The sequence below is a fragment of the Podarcis melisellensis genome, assembly GCF_964234715.1.
Source record: "Podarcis melisellensis genome assembly, chromosome: 3".
Lineage (NCBI taxonomy): Eukaryota > Metazoa > Chordata > Lepidosauria > Squamata > Lacertidae > Podarcis > Podarcis melisellensis.
In genome coordinates this window covers 53,662,152-53,682,328 of record NC_138530.1, presented here as the reverse complement: position 1 = coordinate 53,682,328, position 20,177 = coordinate 53,662,152, and the positions used below count along the sequence as shown (strand labels likewise).

General features: G+C 39.6%; 1 protein-coding gene across 5 annotated transcripts in view; it reads left to right on the top strand.

Annotated features, from left to right (window-relative positions):
• Window positions 1-20,177, top strand: part of ZDHHC14 (zDHHC palmitoyltransferase 14) — a 68,906-nt gene that overhangs the window by 33,161 nt on the left and 15,568 nt on the right. For all 5 annotated transcript variants that reach the window (XR_014166816.1, XM_081905320.1, XM_081905319.1 and 2 more), the window contains exons 3-8: window positions 3,045-3,203; window positions 10,846-10,983; window positions 13,825-13,873; window positions 15,740-15,842; window positions 17,800-17,909; window positions 19,975-20,077. Coding sequence is in view for 4 of the 5 variants with exons in the window: in XM_081905320.1 (XP_081761446.1) it covers window positions 3,045-3,203; window positions 10,846-10,983; window positions 13,825-13,873; window positions 15,740-15,842; window positions 17,800-17,909; window positions 19,975-20,077 (662 nt within the window). In the remaining variant the exon portion in view is untranslated. The remainder of the gene's footprint in view (window positions 1-3,044; window positions 3,204-10,845; window positions 10,984-13,824; window positions 13,874-15,739; window positions 15,843-17,799; window positions 17,910-19,974; window positions 20,078-20,177) is intronic.

Sequence of the window (20,177 nt, the reverse complement as noted above, 5' to 3'; positions counted from 1 at the left end):
ATTTATGAACACTTGCAAATGGAGGGATTTAGCATTTGTTCACTGTACAGGTTTGAGGAAGGAGATAAGCCAAGAAGTTTGTCCTCTAAATAACATTTGCATATGTATTTGTATATATATTTATGTGAGGGCTGAATTAAGAATAGAGTTTGGAGGATTTGATCAAGGACCTTTTTCATTAGTTTGGGGTATGGTTAATTAAGGTCATACTGAATCTTATTAACGTCAGGAACTATTCGGGGGCTTGTAATTCCTACCCTAATATTACAAGGCGTAAGGTTTTATTGTGCCACTCTGCTTATTTATGTGTGTACTCTGGCAACCAAGACTGCTTTCAGTTGGTTATTAAGTTTAAAAAGATCCAACACATTGTGATTATCTTAGAGCATAATGCAGAATAAATGTGTTAGGTGCTATCTTGCCATGGCAAATACGAGTATCTGGGAATTTGTAAAATTCTTTGAGCAGATGCACTAGAGTGGATGCTGTCTGATCATCTTGGATGTCATTACATTTATACTTCAACTTTAATTTGATGTCTTCAGTTCATTTAAGGATTTCTAATTTAATGAGCTCTTCAGTTTGGGCACAAAGTACTTCTATTTGGGATAGTTAATTGCACTCATGATATTTATGTGGACATATTAGTAGTTGGTTTAAATGATCATTATGCAATTTGATTAAGTTTCTGTTCTTACCAAACAGAGTGGCAGAAGTATAAAGAGCCTTCAGATGTTAGCTAGTCACACAGAATGCAGTGTTTGTTTTTTAAAATCCTTATTAATTGGAGGATTGTCACAGATTTTTCCTGTTCTCAGGTACTGCAAAATAGGCCATATTAACTACCCTTACAAAGCATGCTGCTTTTGTGTACTAACACTGTGGTGTTCCTGCATAATAAATAAAGTCATTTTCCCATTTGCTCTCAATGTGCGTGCCACGTTTTTATAAAGTATTTTAGGTCAGGAAGGGATAATGTTCACACAAGTACATGCATTCAAAATTGCTGTGCCACAGATTCCCTGTGATGCCCTTGTTTTCTAAGGGAACCTGCTATTATACATTACAACATTGCTTTGGCGAATTCCCAAATGAGTTTCAGAGCTTAATCTGTCCTGTAAAGTTCAGAGTAAGTAATAACTAAAGAAATAAGAATTCTAGATGCCGGATAACCCAGCTTGTTCTGGTTTTCGTCCCATCCTCCTCCCTTGCAAAGGTATGGATACAAAAGCATCACATTCAACTAAATGAAACAGTGTTTGACCTTGGTTTATCAGTTGTGAAAGCAGAGACCCCTTCTAGTGTGGACTAATGTCACAATAACCATACATTACGCAGAAGTAATCCCCACTAAATTCTATAGGGATGGCTACCAAGTAGGTCTGGAGCCTGAACCGATCAATCTTAAAGGTGTCACACAGAACTGTTAACAAGGTCCCCACTAAACTTTCAGCCCTATGGAAAAAGATTATTCCCCCCACCCCAACTTTCTCACTTCTATGGCTTTCCCCCCCATACTGTGGAAGAATAATAAATGGACTAAGGTGTAGGAGACCAGGGTTAAAATCATGGTTCATCTATGAAGCTCCCTAGGAGACCTTGGACTATTCATTGTCAGCCTTTGTCTCAGGGCTGTGAGCAGAAAATATGAAAGAGAATCCCAAATGCCACCATAAGTTATTGGTAGAACAGAAATGTTTTAATTGGAGGAGATATGTCCTCAAAGTATTTAGAGCAAAGTGCAAATTTGCCATCACCAACAAAAAGTTGCCTTGCCAGCAGAAAGGGCGCTTCAGAAGGTGCCAAGTGCTCTGCTGGAGTTAAATCAGGTCACAGAAGGCCTCTCAGGACCACAGATGACAATAAAGATGCAGCAGAATTAACAGCATTAGGAATAGCAACAAGGGTTCTAAGTATGACTTTGTGTAGCTACACTCATCTAATAGATCTTTAATTTATGTGAATGGAGATTTGACTCACTTGTTTTAAGTCAACACACAAAAACTGGCCATGTGAAGGTAGCAACATGAAAAAGCAAATTCTTTTGGGTTTGGTTGCTACCTGTCTACTCTGAAATAAGTATTACTGAATTCAATGGAGCTTACTTCCAGGTAATAAATTACGGTAACTCCATCTATATCACCTGAGTGTCTCCCAAAGTAAAACAAAACAATTAAACTATTAATTAAAATAAAAACACAATTAATATGCAATTTAAAACATTGTTAAAAGTATTCTTCAGGTTAAAACTTTTTCAATACACTTTAAGATAGATATATTGCAAATATATAAATATTATGGGTAAGACAAATATATGCATATAATAATATGCATGTGGTTTAGCACGTTATGCAAGGGTGAAACTAGGCTTTATCTCATCCAGGTCAAAGTCCCAGTTTGGCACACACACACTCCCCACATACATTTGTGTACACTCACACACACACACAGGCTGGGAGTCTCAATGGAGGCTTTACCCGGGGCAATAAACCCAGCTAGCCCCCCCCCCGCCCCTGCTACAGCACAGAGGTCTCTTACTATGTTTGTCCTTAAAGAATGAAATCTACAATCGGAAAATAATACCTATGCAGGTTAACTTGGAAGTAGGGCCCATTGAGTTCGGTGGCGTCACCCCCAGTAAGTTAGCATAGGACTATAGCCTCCTGAAAAGAATCACACAGTACTGTATGGATGCAGGAATGATCATAATGCATAAGATGCTTGGGTTAAACACCTTTAGGACTAATTTCCCTCCAAAGGAAATGTTAACAGATTTTTCTGCATGTCATCTTTGTTGTTAACACTGCATTTGGGACAAGTAAAGCTTCTCATATAACATCATGTTTTCAATCAAAAGAAGACTTAATATGGTTCAGTTTGTTATATATTACCCTCCTTATTTATAAAAAGGATTTAAAGGACAATTTTAGTTAACTATTTCCAATTCATCTAGATTATATTAAAAATTACAGTGATGTACTTATTCCAAATATACTGGGTGAAAACTCAATCTTTCGACTTCTTGTTTTTATTTCCATATTTAGAAATTGCAAATGGCTCCAGTTCAGGAGGGTATCGTCCACCTCCCAGAACAAAAGAAGTACTCATCAATGGGCAGACAGTGAAGTTAAAATACTGTTTTACCTGCAAGATTTTTCGCCCACCTCGTGCCTCACATTGCAGCCTTTGTGATAACTGTGTAGGTGAGTAAAAACACACACACACACACAAAATAATATACAAATCTTGCTAGCTATAATGAAAGATTAATATATACTGGCCAGTATATTTTGGTGTTTCTCATGATGAAAAGGAGATTCCGACTAAACAGCAAGAAGAACTTTCTGACAGTAAAAGCTGTTCAACAGTGGAACAGACTCCCTTGAGAGATTGTTGATTCTCTTTCACTGGAGGTTTTTAAGCCGAGGTTGCATTGCAGCGGGTTGGACTAGATGACCCTCAGGATTCCTTCCAATTCTATGAAAGTATAATTTTTGTGTGTATTTTCGGGCTTGATAGAGCCAAAAATAAAGTTTTCAACCTGCTAAACTTTTCTGTTTGTGCACTATATAGATTCCATTTCAGTTCAGTTTTCCTGTTTGAGCATTCCCTCTTGTTAAGAGTCCCAGTGATTCATCTCTCAATTCTTTGTTCAATTTGAAATAAAACCATGGAGCTTTGGGTTGATTCAGAGCCACAGGCTACACCTGTCACATTTATAGTAGGAATCTTTTGTGAGTCAGAACACCTGGAAACCTGAGGCAAAACAAAGAAAGCTTAAATTTAACATCTATTTTAACAGGGCATACATTTTTGCAGTAAAAATAAAAGATAATGCACTGTCCTAGCTTTCTTACTAGTTTGCTATGGAATATAATGGCTTAACTTTGGTGTTGAATACACTGCCCTAACTTTGGTGTTGAAGGCTAAATAAGAGGAGATAATGTTTAAAGTTACGTACTTCAAAATATAGTTTGTGAAGCAATATCTCTTCTGTATTATAGACTGAATCTTTGTGGTGCCTGTGAAAAATATTTCATCATAGTTACCCCCCGCCAAAGGCCACTTTGAAATCTGTGCTTAAAAGTAGTCTTGTGCGTACACACACACACACACACACACACACACACATTCTGCTTGCGGAGTCTAGAATCCAGAATCTATTGACAGAGGCTGGTAGCGCAGTGGCAGCGAGAGCTCCCGTTCACCATTTTGGAGCCCTTGGAGTCTTTTTTTTCTGGACTTTTGGCTCACTGACGTCCTCTTTGGGCTCAGGGAAGGGTCTCCTCGCAAACCACAGGACTTTTCAGCTCTCCCACCATTTCAGGTTAGAATTGAGTCATTTATTTATTTCCTGGTGCCGCACATATATGTGGTTGTGTTGTGAGTTGATCGTGCGTAAGTGGGAGGATGCCTGCATTGAAGATTCTCTGTAACTCAGACAATATAATACAGTATAGTATATACCTAATTCAGAATGGGGGTGGGTTACAGTTGAGCATGGAATGGGGAGCAAAGGTTACTGCTTGTCTGCTGCATATTATTGTCCTCAGGTGCTCTTTTTTCGCCCTATAGGACGCACTTTTCCCCCTCCAAAAATGAAGGGGAAATGTGTGTGCGTCCTATGGGGCGAATGCAGGCTTTCACTGAAGCCTAGAGAGCGAGAAGGGTCGGTGCGCACCGACCCCTCTCGCTCTCCAGGCTTCAGGAAGCTAGACCCAAGCCGTGGGAGGGCTGCACGAAGTCGGCTTGAGGAGAGCTGCCTGCACCCGAAGCCTGGGGACGCGCTGAGCTTTGCGCAGCTCTGCCATGGCTAGCAGAAAGCAGCCTGTTCTGGGGGCTGGGGTCGGGGGAAACACCCCCCCCCCCGAAAAACTAGGTGCGTCCTATGGGCCGGTGTGCCCTATGGGGCGAAAAATGCGGTATACAGTCAGCCTGCCACTGACACAAGGGTTCAGTTCCATGGGTCCGTGCGCAGTGGCAAAATTGCACAAAGACAGGAACCTCCGGAACTGCCCCCTTCAGAGGGGCTGCTTACCAGGCTCTGATTGAGAGCCCTATCTCAGGTAAGCGAGGTAAGCCACTGGGCGTACAGGTAGGGGGAAACAGAGAAAAAGGATCAGTACTCTTTATTTATTTTTTATTCCCCCCACCTGTGTAAGATTGTGATAGCGTAAGTTAAGTTACACGGTATGTAATTGTGATTTATTATTTTAAATGTTTTTTCTTAGTTTTATTGAACACTCTATAATTCAGCTTCCCAACTTATTGTCATTTGCAAAATTTACACAATAGTTGTATACACAGTATAATACTAGAATAAGGAAAATAATTTGTACATAAATATATTTTCCTGAAATCTCTTGTTGCGCACAGTGTCTATAAACTGTCCAGCATTTTAAAAGTGCATTTGTTTAACCATTATTTCCTCTTCTATATTAATTTTATCAATATAAAAATAACCCAGATTCTTTCAAACCATTCTAAAATAAAAGGGGGTGGTCCCCCCATGCTTTTGCAATGCTTATTTTTGCATCAAATAATAAATTTAATATTACCTTGAAATCCTCCTCTAATAATCCTCCTCTTTAATAATTTAATAAAACTGTTTTAAGATTCATTGGTAACTTGTAACCAAGCCTTTCTGTAATAAAATTCCAGATTTAAAATACATACAACTATATAATTTGGCTGCTCTGAACTATATGCAAGAAATCTGTTTGAGGCCTACTACATCTCCAACAGTTACTTTGTACTGGTGAATATATCCTACTAAGTCTATAGGGAGTCAAATATGTTATAAAATTCTTCTTTTAACTCCACAGATGTTGTTCTTGCTAGAATCTTAACCCAAATCCAGTTGTATCCCTCAGTACTTAATTCCTAGTGTAGATCACTAGCCGATATCCTCAAAAGTGTCCCTGGCTTGTTATCAAATTCCAAAATAATAAAACAGAACTGACTTGTTAAGTACTTGTTGTTTTCAGATATAAATAAAATTTCAGCTCTAGTCTCTGTTACCTCAATGTATTCTAATTCAGGCTAATAATGCTTCTCTCGTTGGAAAGTACAGTCATACCTCGGGTTGAAGTAGCTTTGGGATGAGCGTTTTCGGGTTGCTCTCCGTAGCGACCTGGAAGTAACGGAATGCATTACTTTCGGGTTTCGCCGCTTGCGCATGAGCAGACGCTCAAAATAACGTCATGCATGGAAGTGGCAAATCGCGACCCGTTTACGCGCAAACATGAGTTGCGTTTGCTTCAGGATGCGAATGGGGCTCTGGAACAGATTCCGTTTGCATCCAGAGGTACCACTGTACTGGAATAGTGGAGTCCCGTGCTGCCCATTGCCAATGAAATTTCAGCTAATGATTTTACATCTTGCTCCAATATTAAATTTTTAGTTCAATCTTGTTTGAGAACATATTGACAAGTCACCTAACACACCATGTTTACTTGTTAAGAATTCATTATGAAATGGTAAGGTATGTGGTGAAAGTTCTAGACATGTTGTTGTTTAGTCGTGTCCGACTCTTTGTGATCCATGGACCAGAGCACGCCAGGCATAGTTTCTTTCTTATTTTGTACCTTATGGGTATCTAATGTATTTATTGATTTTCTATACTATAGGGTATATAAATAAGAATTAAAGTAGTACACCATTCCTCCTAATCCCCCCCTCCCCTGTTTTTATCTAGATTTCTTGTTACCTTTATATTTTATACTATACTGTTATAGTATAGTGTGTATGAAAAAATGGAATTTTATAAGTAACTTCCTCTTCGTTTTCTTCATGATACCACAGCATTGATTTCAGTACAGTGGTACCTCTGGTTACGTACTTAATTCATTCCGGAGGTCTGTTCTTAACCTGAAACTGTTCTTAACCTGAAGCACCACTTTAGCTAATGGGGCCTCCTGCTGCTGCCATGCCGCCGGAGCACAATTTCTGTTCTCATCCTGACGCAAAGTTCTTAACCCGAGGTTCTATTTCTGGGTTAGCGGAGTCTGTAACCTGAAGCATATGTAACCCGAGGTACCACTGTTGTCTCTTCAAAACAAAGCTTTCTGCTTGAGTTACTAAGCCTTCCCCATACCATTCTTTTAAAATATCTAGTCTTGCAGCTTAGTATTGTAAGGGTCTCCCATTTCCCCATATTTTGATTTTTAAAAAGTTTTTAATTTTAATTTTTTAAAAGGTAAAAAGAACTGAATGCACAAATATGAATTTTAAGGTTTTTTTGTGCTTGCTTTCTGGAATAAATGTGAATTGATTTGTTTTACATCATTTGGGACACGGACACCCACACACACCATAAGGGTGGGATTTTTTCGACCCTGCTATTTCTATATCCTTATCCTTGTTTTTTGATAACTGTTCTTGTTGAACAAAGCTAGGTCTAATTCCAAGGTAATTTCTACTGTTCAAAGTAATCCTTGAAGAGTAATCCTTTAATGCCTTTATAATTAAAGATGTGAGGGTGATTACAACAGGTGATCCTTTTGTATTTCATGGTTTACTGACCATTCAAGAGGTATTCAAGGAGCTTGAACTATTCATGAAACAGATTTGTACTGAATGTGGCATCATAGTAAGCAACCATTGTTTCTTAGGTAGAAGATATAGGATGTGGTTTATATGTCCTTAACCCAGAGAAAAACTTAAGATAATCTTGCAGCAATTTATCTGAAATGGGCCTTGACCAGGCTCTTGAACAGACAGACAGATTTTTCCCTCCAGGATACAAAAGCAGGGCAAAATCCAATAGGAACATAAGAAAAGCCCTGCTAGATCAGGCCAAGGGCAGTGACCAACCAGATGCCTATGGAGTAACTGAGCACAGCAGCACTCTCTCCCCTTGCAGTTCCCAGCAACAGATATTCAGAGGCATATTGCCACCAACAGTGGAGGCAGAACATTGCCTTGCCATCATGGCAAGTAGCCATTGATAGCCGCCTTGGGGGAGGGGGAACTGCTGAGCTGTATTCAACCAACTGATTCCACCAACACAAGGGTTTCTGCTTCTGCAAGAGGGCTTCGCCCCTCTCCACTCCCTGAATGTACCCTGCACCCTCCCTAAATCTATTCTAGAGGGTTGTGGGGAATGCCAGAATAGATAGTGGGACATACGGGGGGAAGGAGGGGGGGAGTTTTGTTGCACAAGTGAAAATCCTTGCATTGACAGAACGACTTAGTTGGATACTGCCCACTGTGTTAAATCCTGCCATTAACACGCATAGTTCTGAATAGTTCTGTCATCAAATGTTCTCTTTTAATGCTATCTAATCCTAATTGAAAACTATTAATATTCTACTTAGAAACAGAGAAATTGTATGAACAACTGCAGCTGGGAAACAGTCCAATATTAAATTCTTATAGAGCCCTTTCAGTTTCCTTTTTGGTTTTCTGTCTCTGAGTTTGAAGGTACATATTGTAAGGCTCATGAGCCGGATCAAGTCCACACAAAGTAAAAGAGAGCCAGGGGCTAATCTCAGATTGTGGCCTGAGATTTGGGGCACTCCCAAAAGCCCTGCATGAGGTCAAAGGTCTCTGCAAAATGTTCACTTCTTCTTAGATTGAAATGGGGAAGATTAGGTTCAGTAACAAATACCAGCATGCTACCAAGGCCATGTGAACCTCTTCCCCCCTCACCTATGACACAGTTGCTACCCAGTGCCTGCATGAATTTGTTTAGGCTATGGAAACAGCCTTGGAAGTCTGTGTATACCCCAGGGGCACTATTCTGTTCTAATTCTAGTAAAGCAAGTGAAAAATTTGCAGGAGCAGTTGACTTGCTAAAAATTAGTCTCTTAGTCTTAAACCCAAGTTCTTTGAAAGTGCTATGTATCTTTTCCCATATCTGCAGGAAATGATTACTAGCATTGAAATTGCAGGATTCTTATGTTGCTGCATTTACAAATGTTTCAAATGCAGGAAAAGGCAGTGTGTAATGCAAGCATCCACACTGGGTTTTAAACAACAACAACAGATAAATGAAGAACAGCCCCAAAATGGATGCACATAAATTATGAAATCATAGGGGCTACAAAGGAAACCACAACATTACATATTGCCAAACAAGCACAGATGTGAATGATATCAATTGAATTAGCCAGGCTGCTGGTATGTTATACAAAGGCCCTTGTATCTTCTATCCCATTAGTTTTTCAGCAGTGGTTTTTGACAATACTGATTGGGTCTTTTGTGTACAAAAGCTGACTCTACCCATCCTCCCAACCAGTCAAGAGAACTTATCTTAACATCTCTGATTCTGAGCTCATCCATACTGTTATCTGAGACTTTTTGTGGGTGAGCTGAGACTTTGCTGAACCCTGTGTGAGAACCTGGAGGCTGAGAAGGAGGGTGTGTCAGAAGGAAAATGAATTGATATAGATTTATATATGTTAGTAACCTTATATATGTTAGAAACCTTGTATTAGTGTCGAAGCAATGATTCTTCAATATCAACTTTGTTGGACTGGTTATGTTGTGCGGATGCCTGCTGATCATCTTCCAAAGCAACAAGAGGTTTAAAGACTGTTTCAAGGCAAATCTAAAAAAAAGTAGTATAAACACTGACAACTGGGAAACACTGGCCTGCAAGCGCTCCAGTTGGAGAACAGCCTTTACCAAAGGTGTCATGGGTTTTGAAGACACTTTAACTCAGGACGCAAGGGAGAAACGTGCTAGGAGGAAGGCATGCTTGGCAAATCCACACGGTGTTCAACTCCCGCCCGGAAACCAATGTTCCCACTGTGAAAGGATGTGTGGATCCAGAATTGGCCTCCACAGTCTCTTACGGACTCATTGTTAAAACCGTGTTTATAGAAGACAATCTTACTCGGCCACGAATGATCACCAAAGAAGAAGAAGAAGATTAATGTAACAATTTTATATTTAACTGTGTATTTTTGTAATATTATGTGTAAGTTGTCTTTTGTTCAGTTTTCTGTACACTGCTTAGAGATATTTTTAATATATTAAGCAGTATATAAATTAAATAATCAAATTTAATGTGTTGAAAGTAAGCTTCCTGTACCTCCATTCTCTCTCGTCCTTATGTTCTCCTCCAAATCACTACCTTCTCACACTCCCTGGACTGAGGCAGAATCATAGAATTGTAGAATTGGAAGGGACCATGAATGTAATCTAGTCCAACGCTTTGAAATGCAGGGTCTTTTTGCCCAGTGTAGGACTCATACTCACAACCCTGAAATTAAGAGTCTCATGCTGTACCATCTGTGCTATCTTGCAGAAAAAAGTGTTAAATGAATAGGGATAAATGTAATTGTTCCCTTTCCCTCAATTCCCAGTTCTGTTCATGGCTTGTAAATTAACTGTACTTTGAAAGAGATTTATTTTAAAAATAGTCTAAAGACAAAATACTATGATAAAAAATATATATTTAAACATCCAATTTTGGGTATGTTTTTGTCATTTATATTCAAGCATTCACATGAACATGTGATAACAAAAACTGGGGACAGGGGCATATATGTGTGCCAACAACTCTTAAGATCATTGTATGATTAGTGCAAAGACCATTAGAAGGTTTTAAAGCATGTTCAATTGATCCCAGGCTAATAAGGATTTCTGTTCTTGAGGAGAGTTTGAATGTGTTCAGTTGAACACACTTTAAATTCCCTACTGTAGTTGTCATGTGAAGATCTAAAAGCAGTTCATGTGATCTTGGAGGTGGGGCTTGCACACACACCTTCCTCATCACCAGTTTTACTTGACTGCATCTTAAGATAGACACCTGAACATGGCTACAACGATTTTCACAAGCAGGTCTTTTGTTGTTTTTGTAATTGCGTTCCATTCTTTTTCTGCCTTTTCTTTCAGAACGGTTTGATCACCATTGTCCCTGGGTAGGCAACTGTGTGGGGAAAAGAAACTACAGATTTTTTTATATGTTTATTTTATCTCTGTCTTTTCTGACAGTCTTTATATTTGCATTCGTTATCACCCACATCATCCATCGTAAGTATGCTAGTATAATCAGATTGCATATATAGCCATTTGCTTGAAACTCTATTTTTCATTTTAATCTTTTGGACATTCAGAATATACCCAAAATGGTATACCTAGTTTGATCATTAACAAGACTTTCAACTGTTAAGCTTATTTCTTAATTCAGAATCTTAAGGCAAATGCATTTTATTCAGCTTTATTTGTTGTACTGCTGAACAGTTCATATAAAGGGAACATTCTGGCCCGCTCTCAGTTTTCCTGCAGATTAGTTTCATTGGTCTGTGACTGTTCCTTGGTTTGTGGCCTGCCTTGCTGACTGGAAAACCCCATTGGCAAACAGGATAATTTCCAAAAGTTGGTCAACGTTCACAACCTGTTGTATTTACTAATTTGCATATTTTATTTTTAAACTTATATACCACCATTCATCTGAAGATCACAGGACAGTCTATGGTATAAAAACATGAAGATACATAATAACTAACTAACAAACAAACAAAAACCCACAAGTTTTGAAGGCCACAGGTTGTTTAATTAGCCAAAGGCCTGGGAGAATAATGTTTTTGCCTGCCACCTAAAGATATGTAATGAAATTGCCAGGTGATTTATATTCCTAGGACAACCTACAGAGTAGTAAGAAACACAGTTTTACAATTTAATAAATAAATTAATAATAAATCACATAGACTAATACAGCAAATTAAAATTGAAGTAGCAGCAGCCTATTCAATAAAATCAACCACTCTAAATGCTTACATTAGCAGTTTTTTTTAAGTCTGTGAAAACAGAAATGTTTTTGCCTGGTGTCTAAATGATAGCAAGAAGGTCTCTAAGTAGGCCTCCTGGCAATGTCTTTCCAAAAGCAAGGAAGCAAAGTGTGTCTCCAGTTTCCACCTGCCACACTTCAGATAGCAGGAGGACCTGGAAAAAGGTTGCAGATTATGTGGATTGATAAAGAGAGATGCCTCCAACAGTCCTAAATCGTGCAGTGCTTTAAAATCAATACCAGCACTTTGAATTGAGCTCAAAAAAATTATGGGAGGCAGTGGAGTTGCTTTAGCACAGGCAAGATGAAATCTCTTTGCCTGGTCCATGTTCACAACCTAACCACAGTGTTATGGACTACCTGCAATTTTCAAACTGTATTCAAAGGCAGCCCCATGTAAAGCACATTGCAGTAATCCAGCTTCCAAGTTACCAGGGCATGGGTATAACTGTGGCAACAGAAGATCCTTTGTGCTCCATTTCCAGTCCAGCATCTTCCTGCCTAGTTGAGAGTTCCAGGTCTACATTGTGACCTGCCACATGGGTTGGGCCATGACACATTGTGACAGCCCCATGGTTATCATGGCAACCTTGAAGTCCTGAATATCTTCTGATAAGACTGATTCTGAAATAATGTTGAGGTCCCTTAAGAAAATCAGTTTCAACTCAGCCAGCTCAGGTGCGGAGACTGCTTGGCAGAAGGGTTATTGGTACACAAACAACAATCCCGCCATGTCCCTAGTAATACAACCCCAAGTACAAACACCCCAAATTAGCACCCAACCTAATAGTAAGCATTGGGAGGGAGATGGAATCCCTATTGACCATAACTATTTTTTTTGCCAGTCGTTTTTTATAAACCACAGCAATGTTTCTTCTGCAACATGGTAGATAGCGTAAAGTGTAAAGCCAGGAAAGACTGGCATTTTGTGCCCTGTCAAGTGATGATGAGATAGACTAGATGAGTCTCCATGACCAGATAATGGATAATTGATGTCTTACTGTAAACTGATCATGCATTAAATAGCAACACGTTAAGGAATCCTGAGGTTATTGTGGATGAGGATGGCACTAGAGTGGAACAGACCTTATATGCTGGCTTCTCCTTCTCAACCAGCCAGCACTTACTTACCCCACTACTACCATACCTCCCTCTGCCTGTAACCACTAGCTTGTGTTTACAGACTCTTGTCTTTCCCCCTCCCCCATTTAACGCAGAGACATAACTCAAAACTAATAAAGCAGTTAAAGTATTTTTAAGGGAGTGTATACAAAAGATTGTCATAAATATATGTTTAAAAATCCCACTGTCAATTGCACTTGAAATGCAAGGTTTGGATAGCAGATAGGTCCATTTCACCAGCTCCTTTGACATGAACTAATGCTGTTTTTGAGGCCGACAGTCCAACAGATATTCCCTCCTGGAGGTAGCCTTAGAAAGCCCTGTGTTGTTCAGTTAGGTGGCTGGGACTTCTTGCCAGGGCACAGAGTCAACACAGTGCCCAGCTTTCTCTGTCCCTAAATGTCAGCAGTTAAAAATAGATCTGGACCTTAATTTGACAATTGCTTGTCATTCTTCTTTGCTGAACAAATTAATGAGTTAAAGCAAGTATCCATTGCTGGCTCCTTGCATCATGTCTCCTAATTGTATCCAGATAAATCCGTAAGCAGCTTGGAATTTGGGTCATATTATGATGCATTTACAGGATTTCCTGATCCAACAGAAACATTTTTGTGTGAGAGAAAATATATTTATGGATATCTTTCATGTTGAATAATAATCTTGCAGTGTTTTTCCACCATAATAGGATAGAAATGAACATATTGATAACAGAAAACTTATTTATGGGGAACTGGTGTCTGCAGACGTTAATGTGTTACTACTGAGAAAACATCCAGCATATGTTAATTCTGGTTTTAAAACTTCCATTTTTGCTGAACAGTTTCAGTAAAATTTCAAGGCTAAATTTAGCAAAATTTGTGTTGTAGTTCTTTGGAACTCTAACTGTATATTGGATTTTGAGATTTGTTTTTATGTGGACAGTATATATTATCGTTTAATATTTACATTTATTCTTTCTACAGGATCTCAACAAACAGGGTTCTTAAATGCACTCAAGGACAGTCCTGCAAGATATCCTTTCAACTGGAGTGCATTTGCATGCTCTTAGTTAATATTGTATAAATTTTAAAAGCATTGCTATCTAGATTTATTTGGAGTTGTTTACTCTGACAAACATTTGGGTTATGCTGTTATATGAAATTCAGACATACTTCAAGTAATCCCTCTCTCTGGATTTACACACAGCAATTTGGATAGCCCCTATTTTATACTGTGAGTGACACTTAGTAGTGTATATAGTTTTAAACATTCATTACTAGAATATGAAAATGGTTTTCGCTTTTTATCAAAGCAGTTATACAGTTTGAGCAAGCAAGTGATTTTATCAGAAGTAATAAAAAGAGAATGTATGTTTTTAGAATTAAACTTCCTGACAGAATGATTTTGCATTGGGTGGTAATTTACCCAGTTTACTTCAAGAGAACTTCTAGCATTATCAGCAGAAGTTAGCAGCAAATCCAGAAACAAAATAGGAAGGAACCTAACAACAAGTTGTGCCTCTCTTTCAAATATTTGGAACTACTGTTGCATGTTTTACCTGACTCTTGCTCCCCACTCGCCAAACCTATACCTACAGTGCTGATCCTAGCAGAGATCAACAAAGAAATTGTATATGGATTATAAATTCCCATCATACCATTTTGAAGACCTGGGAGTGCAGGAAGAAGCCAACAAGCAGCATTCTGATGACACACAGAATGCTGTTTTTTAGTAATGGGCTTGTTGTGTCAGTTCAAGGAGAAGACAAACATAGGCCTTCAAACACAACTTTGCTTTATCACAGCATAACTAGATTGAGGCAAATGCTCCACCCAGCAGCAAGAAGTGGAAGAGAATTGCAAGAGCACAGTCAAACTAAAAAGCACTAACTTAACTCACTAGCATTTAAAACAGAGTGCATTTGGAAATACCATAACTTCAGTCCTGCACAAAGTTGTGAACATCTAAGTGTCACTAACTTAGTGAGTTATGCACAAAAAGCAGTGAAGATAGCAGCCCAGGTACTTTAAAAATAAAAAAAATCTTCAGGTATAACTTCTACTATGTTCACTTACTTGTGTATTCATTGGGTAGAAATGCTAATGCACAAGTACCCCTGTGTTGGAAGAGCTTAGGTTTGAACACAATGTTCATAAATAACACAACAATAGCCTCCAGTTAAAAGAATTACAATAGCTTCTAATAATGTATTAGGCTTTTCAGTTCTCTGAAAATGAAAGAGCCTTTCAGTTGTTTTAAAATCAAAAGGTAGTTGATTCCACATTTGTGGACTATTCAGCCATGACAATTAGCTATTCATAATTTGCATTTAAGGGTTGGGCAGTTGGGGGGGAAAATCAGGAAAGTGTCTAGTAGGGAAAATCCCATGAATACAGTGTGTTTGATGATGTGCCTTCAAGCAGGAGTGGAAATGGTGGTGTGTGGTAATGACTCTGAGGCTAGAATTCGTGTTGAATTTCTGAAACTGCCAGTAACTTATAGCAAGGCCTTGGGCAAAATTTTGTGATTTCCTGATGCCTTCTGTTCTCACTATGTCCTAATTTTTGTGTGTGCAGTTGTGTCATGTGAGCCTAGGCTCTTTTGAACTACATAAGGAAAGTTTGTTTAGGCTTCTACGTGCAAAAATGTAGGGATTAAAAGCTATCTGTGTACTAAAAATCGTGATGGAACAAGTGAAGGTCCACAGTACAGCATTCTGCCTCTTCTAAATATACATTTTCTGGATCTTCACAAACTCAGCATGATAGTTATGGCTATCCTAGGCATTGGCAATTTGGAGCAGTATATTCATGGCCTGAAATTTCCATTTAGCCATAATTGCTAATAGCATTTACATTCATTGACTTCTCGGTTACTATTCCCTTGACGTTCAGTTACTGTGCTGGAAGCTGTGGTATGTTTCTTCTCCGTTTGGTCCATTGTTGGGCTCTCAGGTTTTCATACTTATTTGATCAGCTCCAATCAAACAACAAATGAGGATGTAAGTGTTTTTAACCTTTATTTAGTAACTATGTTTGTCATGGAAACAGCACACATGACAGTGTTTTCTGCTAAAACAAAGCACTGGACTGGACACATTGATGCCCTGTAGGGAACAGCCCCCTGGTGGCATTAATGTTTCATTTGGGCCCAAATCTTATTTAGTGGTTAAAAATCTTCACTTCCTTATTCATAAGCATGGTCTTTAGGTCATTATGCATTAATGGGTGTTCTGCAAAAGCAAGATTTTTGACTGGAGAGAATGCTTATTGAGAACGCTTCCTTCTTCAGCCTGCTTGTGCAGCTCTGTTCCAAACTTTGGAATAATGTAGTGGGAACCTAATGACCAAGATTGTGTTCTCTGGGTGGCATACCAGATTCCCTCCCTCAGTTTTATCCCCTTAGTCAATAGTCACTGGCTCAAGGTCACTTAGTGGGCTTCATAGCAAAATACAGATTTGAACCTGGGTGTTCCCAGTCCTACTCTGGCTCTCTAAATTGTTTCACTACTCTGGTTCTCTGACCTTGATGGATTGACCCAGACAGTGTTGCTTCTCAAGGACTTGCACAGGAAACAGTTGGCCATGCAAGGGCAATAGCTGCATATGAAGTTTGGATACAGATTTGGATACAGATTTAGTCCTTCCTGAGTTCTGTTCTTACAAGCTTTTGGAGAGTATACATGGCATTCCCCTTATAAGCCTACGAAGTTCACAGACAGAGATTCTGGGTTATTGTTTTGGTATTTCTATTTTTAATCATATTATTGTTGGGAGCCTCCTCAGGCCTTAGAGAGACTGGATACAGACCCTTAAAATTAATAAATTAGATAGCTCAGGGACCTCTGCATCATTGCAGAGACCCTTTTGAGCCAATCTGGCAGCATTTCAGCCTTCTCAGAGCTCAAATCCCCCAGAGGCTCTTTTGTGACGCAGAGATCTCTGAGGCATCTCTTCACTGAGTGCTGGGAGGATTGAAATACTGCCAGTTGAATCAGAAACGATGCCTTGCACATAGCTGTTGGCCCCAGCAGTGCCATTTCCAAGCAAGTTCTTGAGAAATAGTATGCTGTCTGGGCCAACACCAGTGCTTGAAACAGCATTCCAAGCCAGCAGATATTCCTCTCAGAAGAAAAGAAGAGGATGCCGCTGAGGCCTTACCCTGGAACATTCTTTCCTTTTGCTTTGGATGCTTCCTTCCAGCATCCTCAGCCAGGGGAACGGAACCCTCCCCAGCCAAGTTGCTCTGAGGGGGAATCATGTCACCACTGGGAAATAGCCCCCAACTGCTTGGCAAGACAGTGTCCAGCCTCCACAAACCAAGTAAAGTTGGTCACTGCTGCTTTAGGAGGAAATAGACTGATTTGTTCAGGAGCTGCTTGTTGGGAAGGGTTCCAGTTTTGAAAAGAGCATGTTGGAGCTGTCTGGGAGTAAATCACATAGCTTGCCAGTTTAAGTTGCAAACTTGTGAGAAACAGTGTTACTTGAATGTGAAGATGGGGAACCTGTGGCCCTCCAGATGCTATTAGCGTCCCGCTCCTGTCAGCCCCAACCAGCATGGCCAGTGGTCGGGGACAATGGAAGTTGCAGTCATCAGGATATCCACAGGCTCCCCATACCTGCTTTACTAAGATACTAAAATTCCCTGTTTTTTTAGTTATGTCACCAGTGACATCCCAGGATGTGATTAGGATGGAAGCAGCTGTTACATCCTGGAATGGAGAAACAGCTGGCTCAGAGTATTCCTTTGCCCTTGGAGGGTATATGTGACAGTATGTTTCACAGGGGAATGTGGAACAGTGAGACGTTGTGAATAGAGTGACATGTTTGGTTGTAGGTTTAGGTTGTAGGGTACTGTTAGGTCAGCCTGGTTTACCTTAGGAGAGTACGGAAGAGTTGTAGCACTTTGTATATTGAAGAGTGCTACAAAAAGGTGCACTAATGTTCCTTTCTTACCAGATCAAGGGATCTTGGTCAAATAAAAGAGGTAAAGAAAACTTCAATCCATACAGCTATGGCAACATTTTCACTAACTGTTGTTCTGCACTCTGTGGGCCCATCTCTCCCAGGTAAGGGGTAAAATACAATTGTTCAGTATCTTCTCTTCCTTTTGGTTCTCAGTGCTCATTGAGTCAATTGTATGTAACTTGCAAGACCACATAGTTAATAATAATATAATGTGACATTTGAGTCCTCTAGTGTGGTGGTCATGTGTGTTGTATGCTTTGCTGCTAATAAGACACTGGTACCACATAAATCTGTTGTGTACCACCCATTCATCAGTTGTGGAGCTTGCAGTAACTACTTTTGGAAGGAAGAATCTAAGCTATGATCTTCTGATGATCCACAACAATTGATTTGCTCTTCTCTCCAGATACAGCAATTGCATTTTAAAATTGCAAGCAATATGTTTAAAAGCTTGATGTTGTAAACATTATTTATTGTTTATTTGATTAGAAATATATTAAAAATCTGTCGAGTGTGTTTCACACTTTAAAGCGGAGTACATTTCAGAATAAGAGCATGTTATTTCAGAATAAGAGCATAGAATGAGAAAAATGCTGCTGCTACTCAGTTATGGTGTGGATATGCAACAGAAGGTTATAACATCCTTGCTTCCTGTTAAATCTACCACTTTCCACACATTTTATAATGCTTATTTTATGTAAATGATGGCAAACCTGTTCAAAGTTTTAACTTGCAGATGTTCTACACTATTTTTGTTCTTCTCCACTTCTAACTGCTTATGGTAAGTTTTTTCCAGGCACCAATACTAGGAATTTAAAAAAAATATTTTTCTAATTAAATGTATACACTACTTTTCAATTAGAAATATACAAGGCAGTTTACAATAAAGTTAATATTCTGACCAGTACACAACAAAAACTGAGTAAAACTATTGCAAACATGGTTTAAAAAATATTAGGAGCACTGAAAGTCCAAGGTGACTGTTAAGAAGAAAATGCCTGTGCCAACAAAACCTGTTCCTGAAGTTAGTAAAATGGACACAAAGTGAGCAGCTCTGGGGGAAAGGCTTCGAAATTTGAGACATCAGTGCAGAAAAGGCCTGATTCCTGGTCACCAGTCACCCCCCCCAAAAATGAAGGGGAAATGTGTGTGCATCCTATGGGGCAAATGCAGGCTTTCGCTGAAGCCTGGAGAGCGAGAGGGGTCAGTGCACACCAACCCCTCTCACTCTCCAGGCTTCAGGAAGCTCTGCACAACCCTTGGGAGACTGGCGTGACTTCGCAGAGCTGCCTGCAGTCCCGGGCTTCGTGCAGCTCTGCGCAACCCTGCGCAAGTTCCGAGGGTTATGCAGAGCTGCCTGCATTCAGCAAGCCTGGGGAGACCGGCGCGACTTCCCGCTGGGCTCCCTAGGCTTGCGGATAGCAGGCTGTTCTGGGGGCTAGGGTCGGGGGAAGCTCGGGCTTCCCCCGCCCCAGCCCTGCGCCTGGGGGGGGGAATAATTTTTTTTCTTTATTCCCCCCCCCCCCGAAAAAAAAATCCCGAGGTGCGTCCTATGGGGCGAAAAATACGGTAACCTCTGTTGGGGGCATCCAGAGAAGGCCATTGAGGAAGATCTTAAATAATTAACAGTTTTAAGTGTGTGGTTAAATTTTTCAGCAATGATCTGAGGTAACAGAATTGTGTAAGTTCTCCCATTTCATGATACAACTCTGTTAAACTAACAAGCAGTTCCCCACTAGAAATTGAATAACCTTGTTATTCTGTAGAATGCATCCATAGTAAACTTTGATTAGAGTTTCTATTTCATTTTTTAAATGTTCCAGTCATTATTCTAACGTAAGCACCATTGAGTTAAATGAGGTTTAGTCTCAAGTAAGTGGGTATAGGATTGCAACCTTCAGAAAACTTCAGACCAACTGTTCCAAAGTGACTTATGGATTGCAGCCAGTGTTCTTCCTCTTTTTATGTTGTCTCCAAGTTACAAATATATTGCAAAACTCAAAAATGCATTTTACTGAAATCTATTTTACTGTTCTATTAAAAGGGGTGTTGAAGCTATTCTCATATGGTTCATTGTTCTTAAGGTGAAACTTTTTTTCCTTTTAAAGCTGGACCAAAATTATCTAACCAGAATTTTTTGTAACAAAACTTTTTATTATTCTGTAGCTTAATTGACAGAAGAGGATTTATGCAGCCAGATACTCCACAGCCGGCAGCACCCTCAAATGGCATTACAATGTATGGGGCCACACAGTCTCAGAGTAATATGGTAGGAACCATCCCATAATGTTGATCAAGAGCCCTGTGAATGTTTTCCTTCTCAGGTTTCCTGCGAACTAATCAAGTCGCTAAACTAACTGGATGCTACT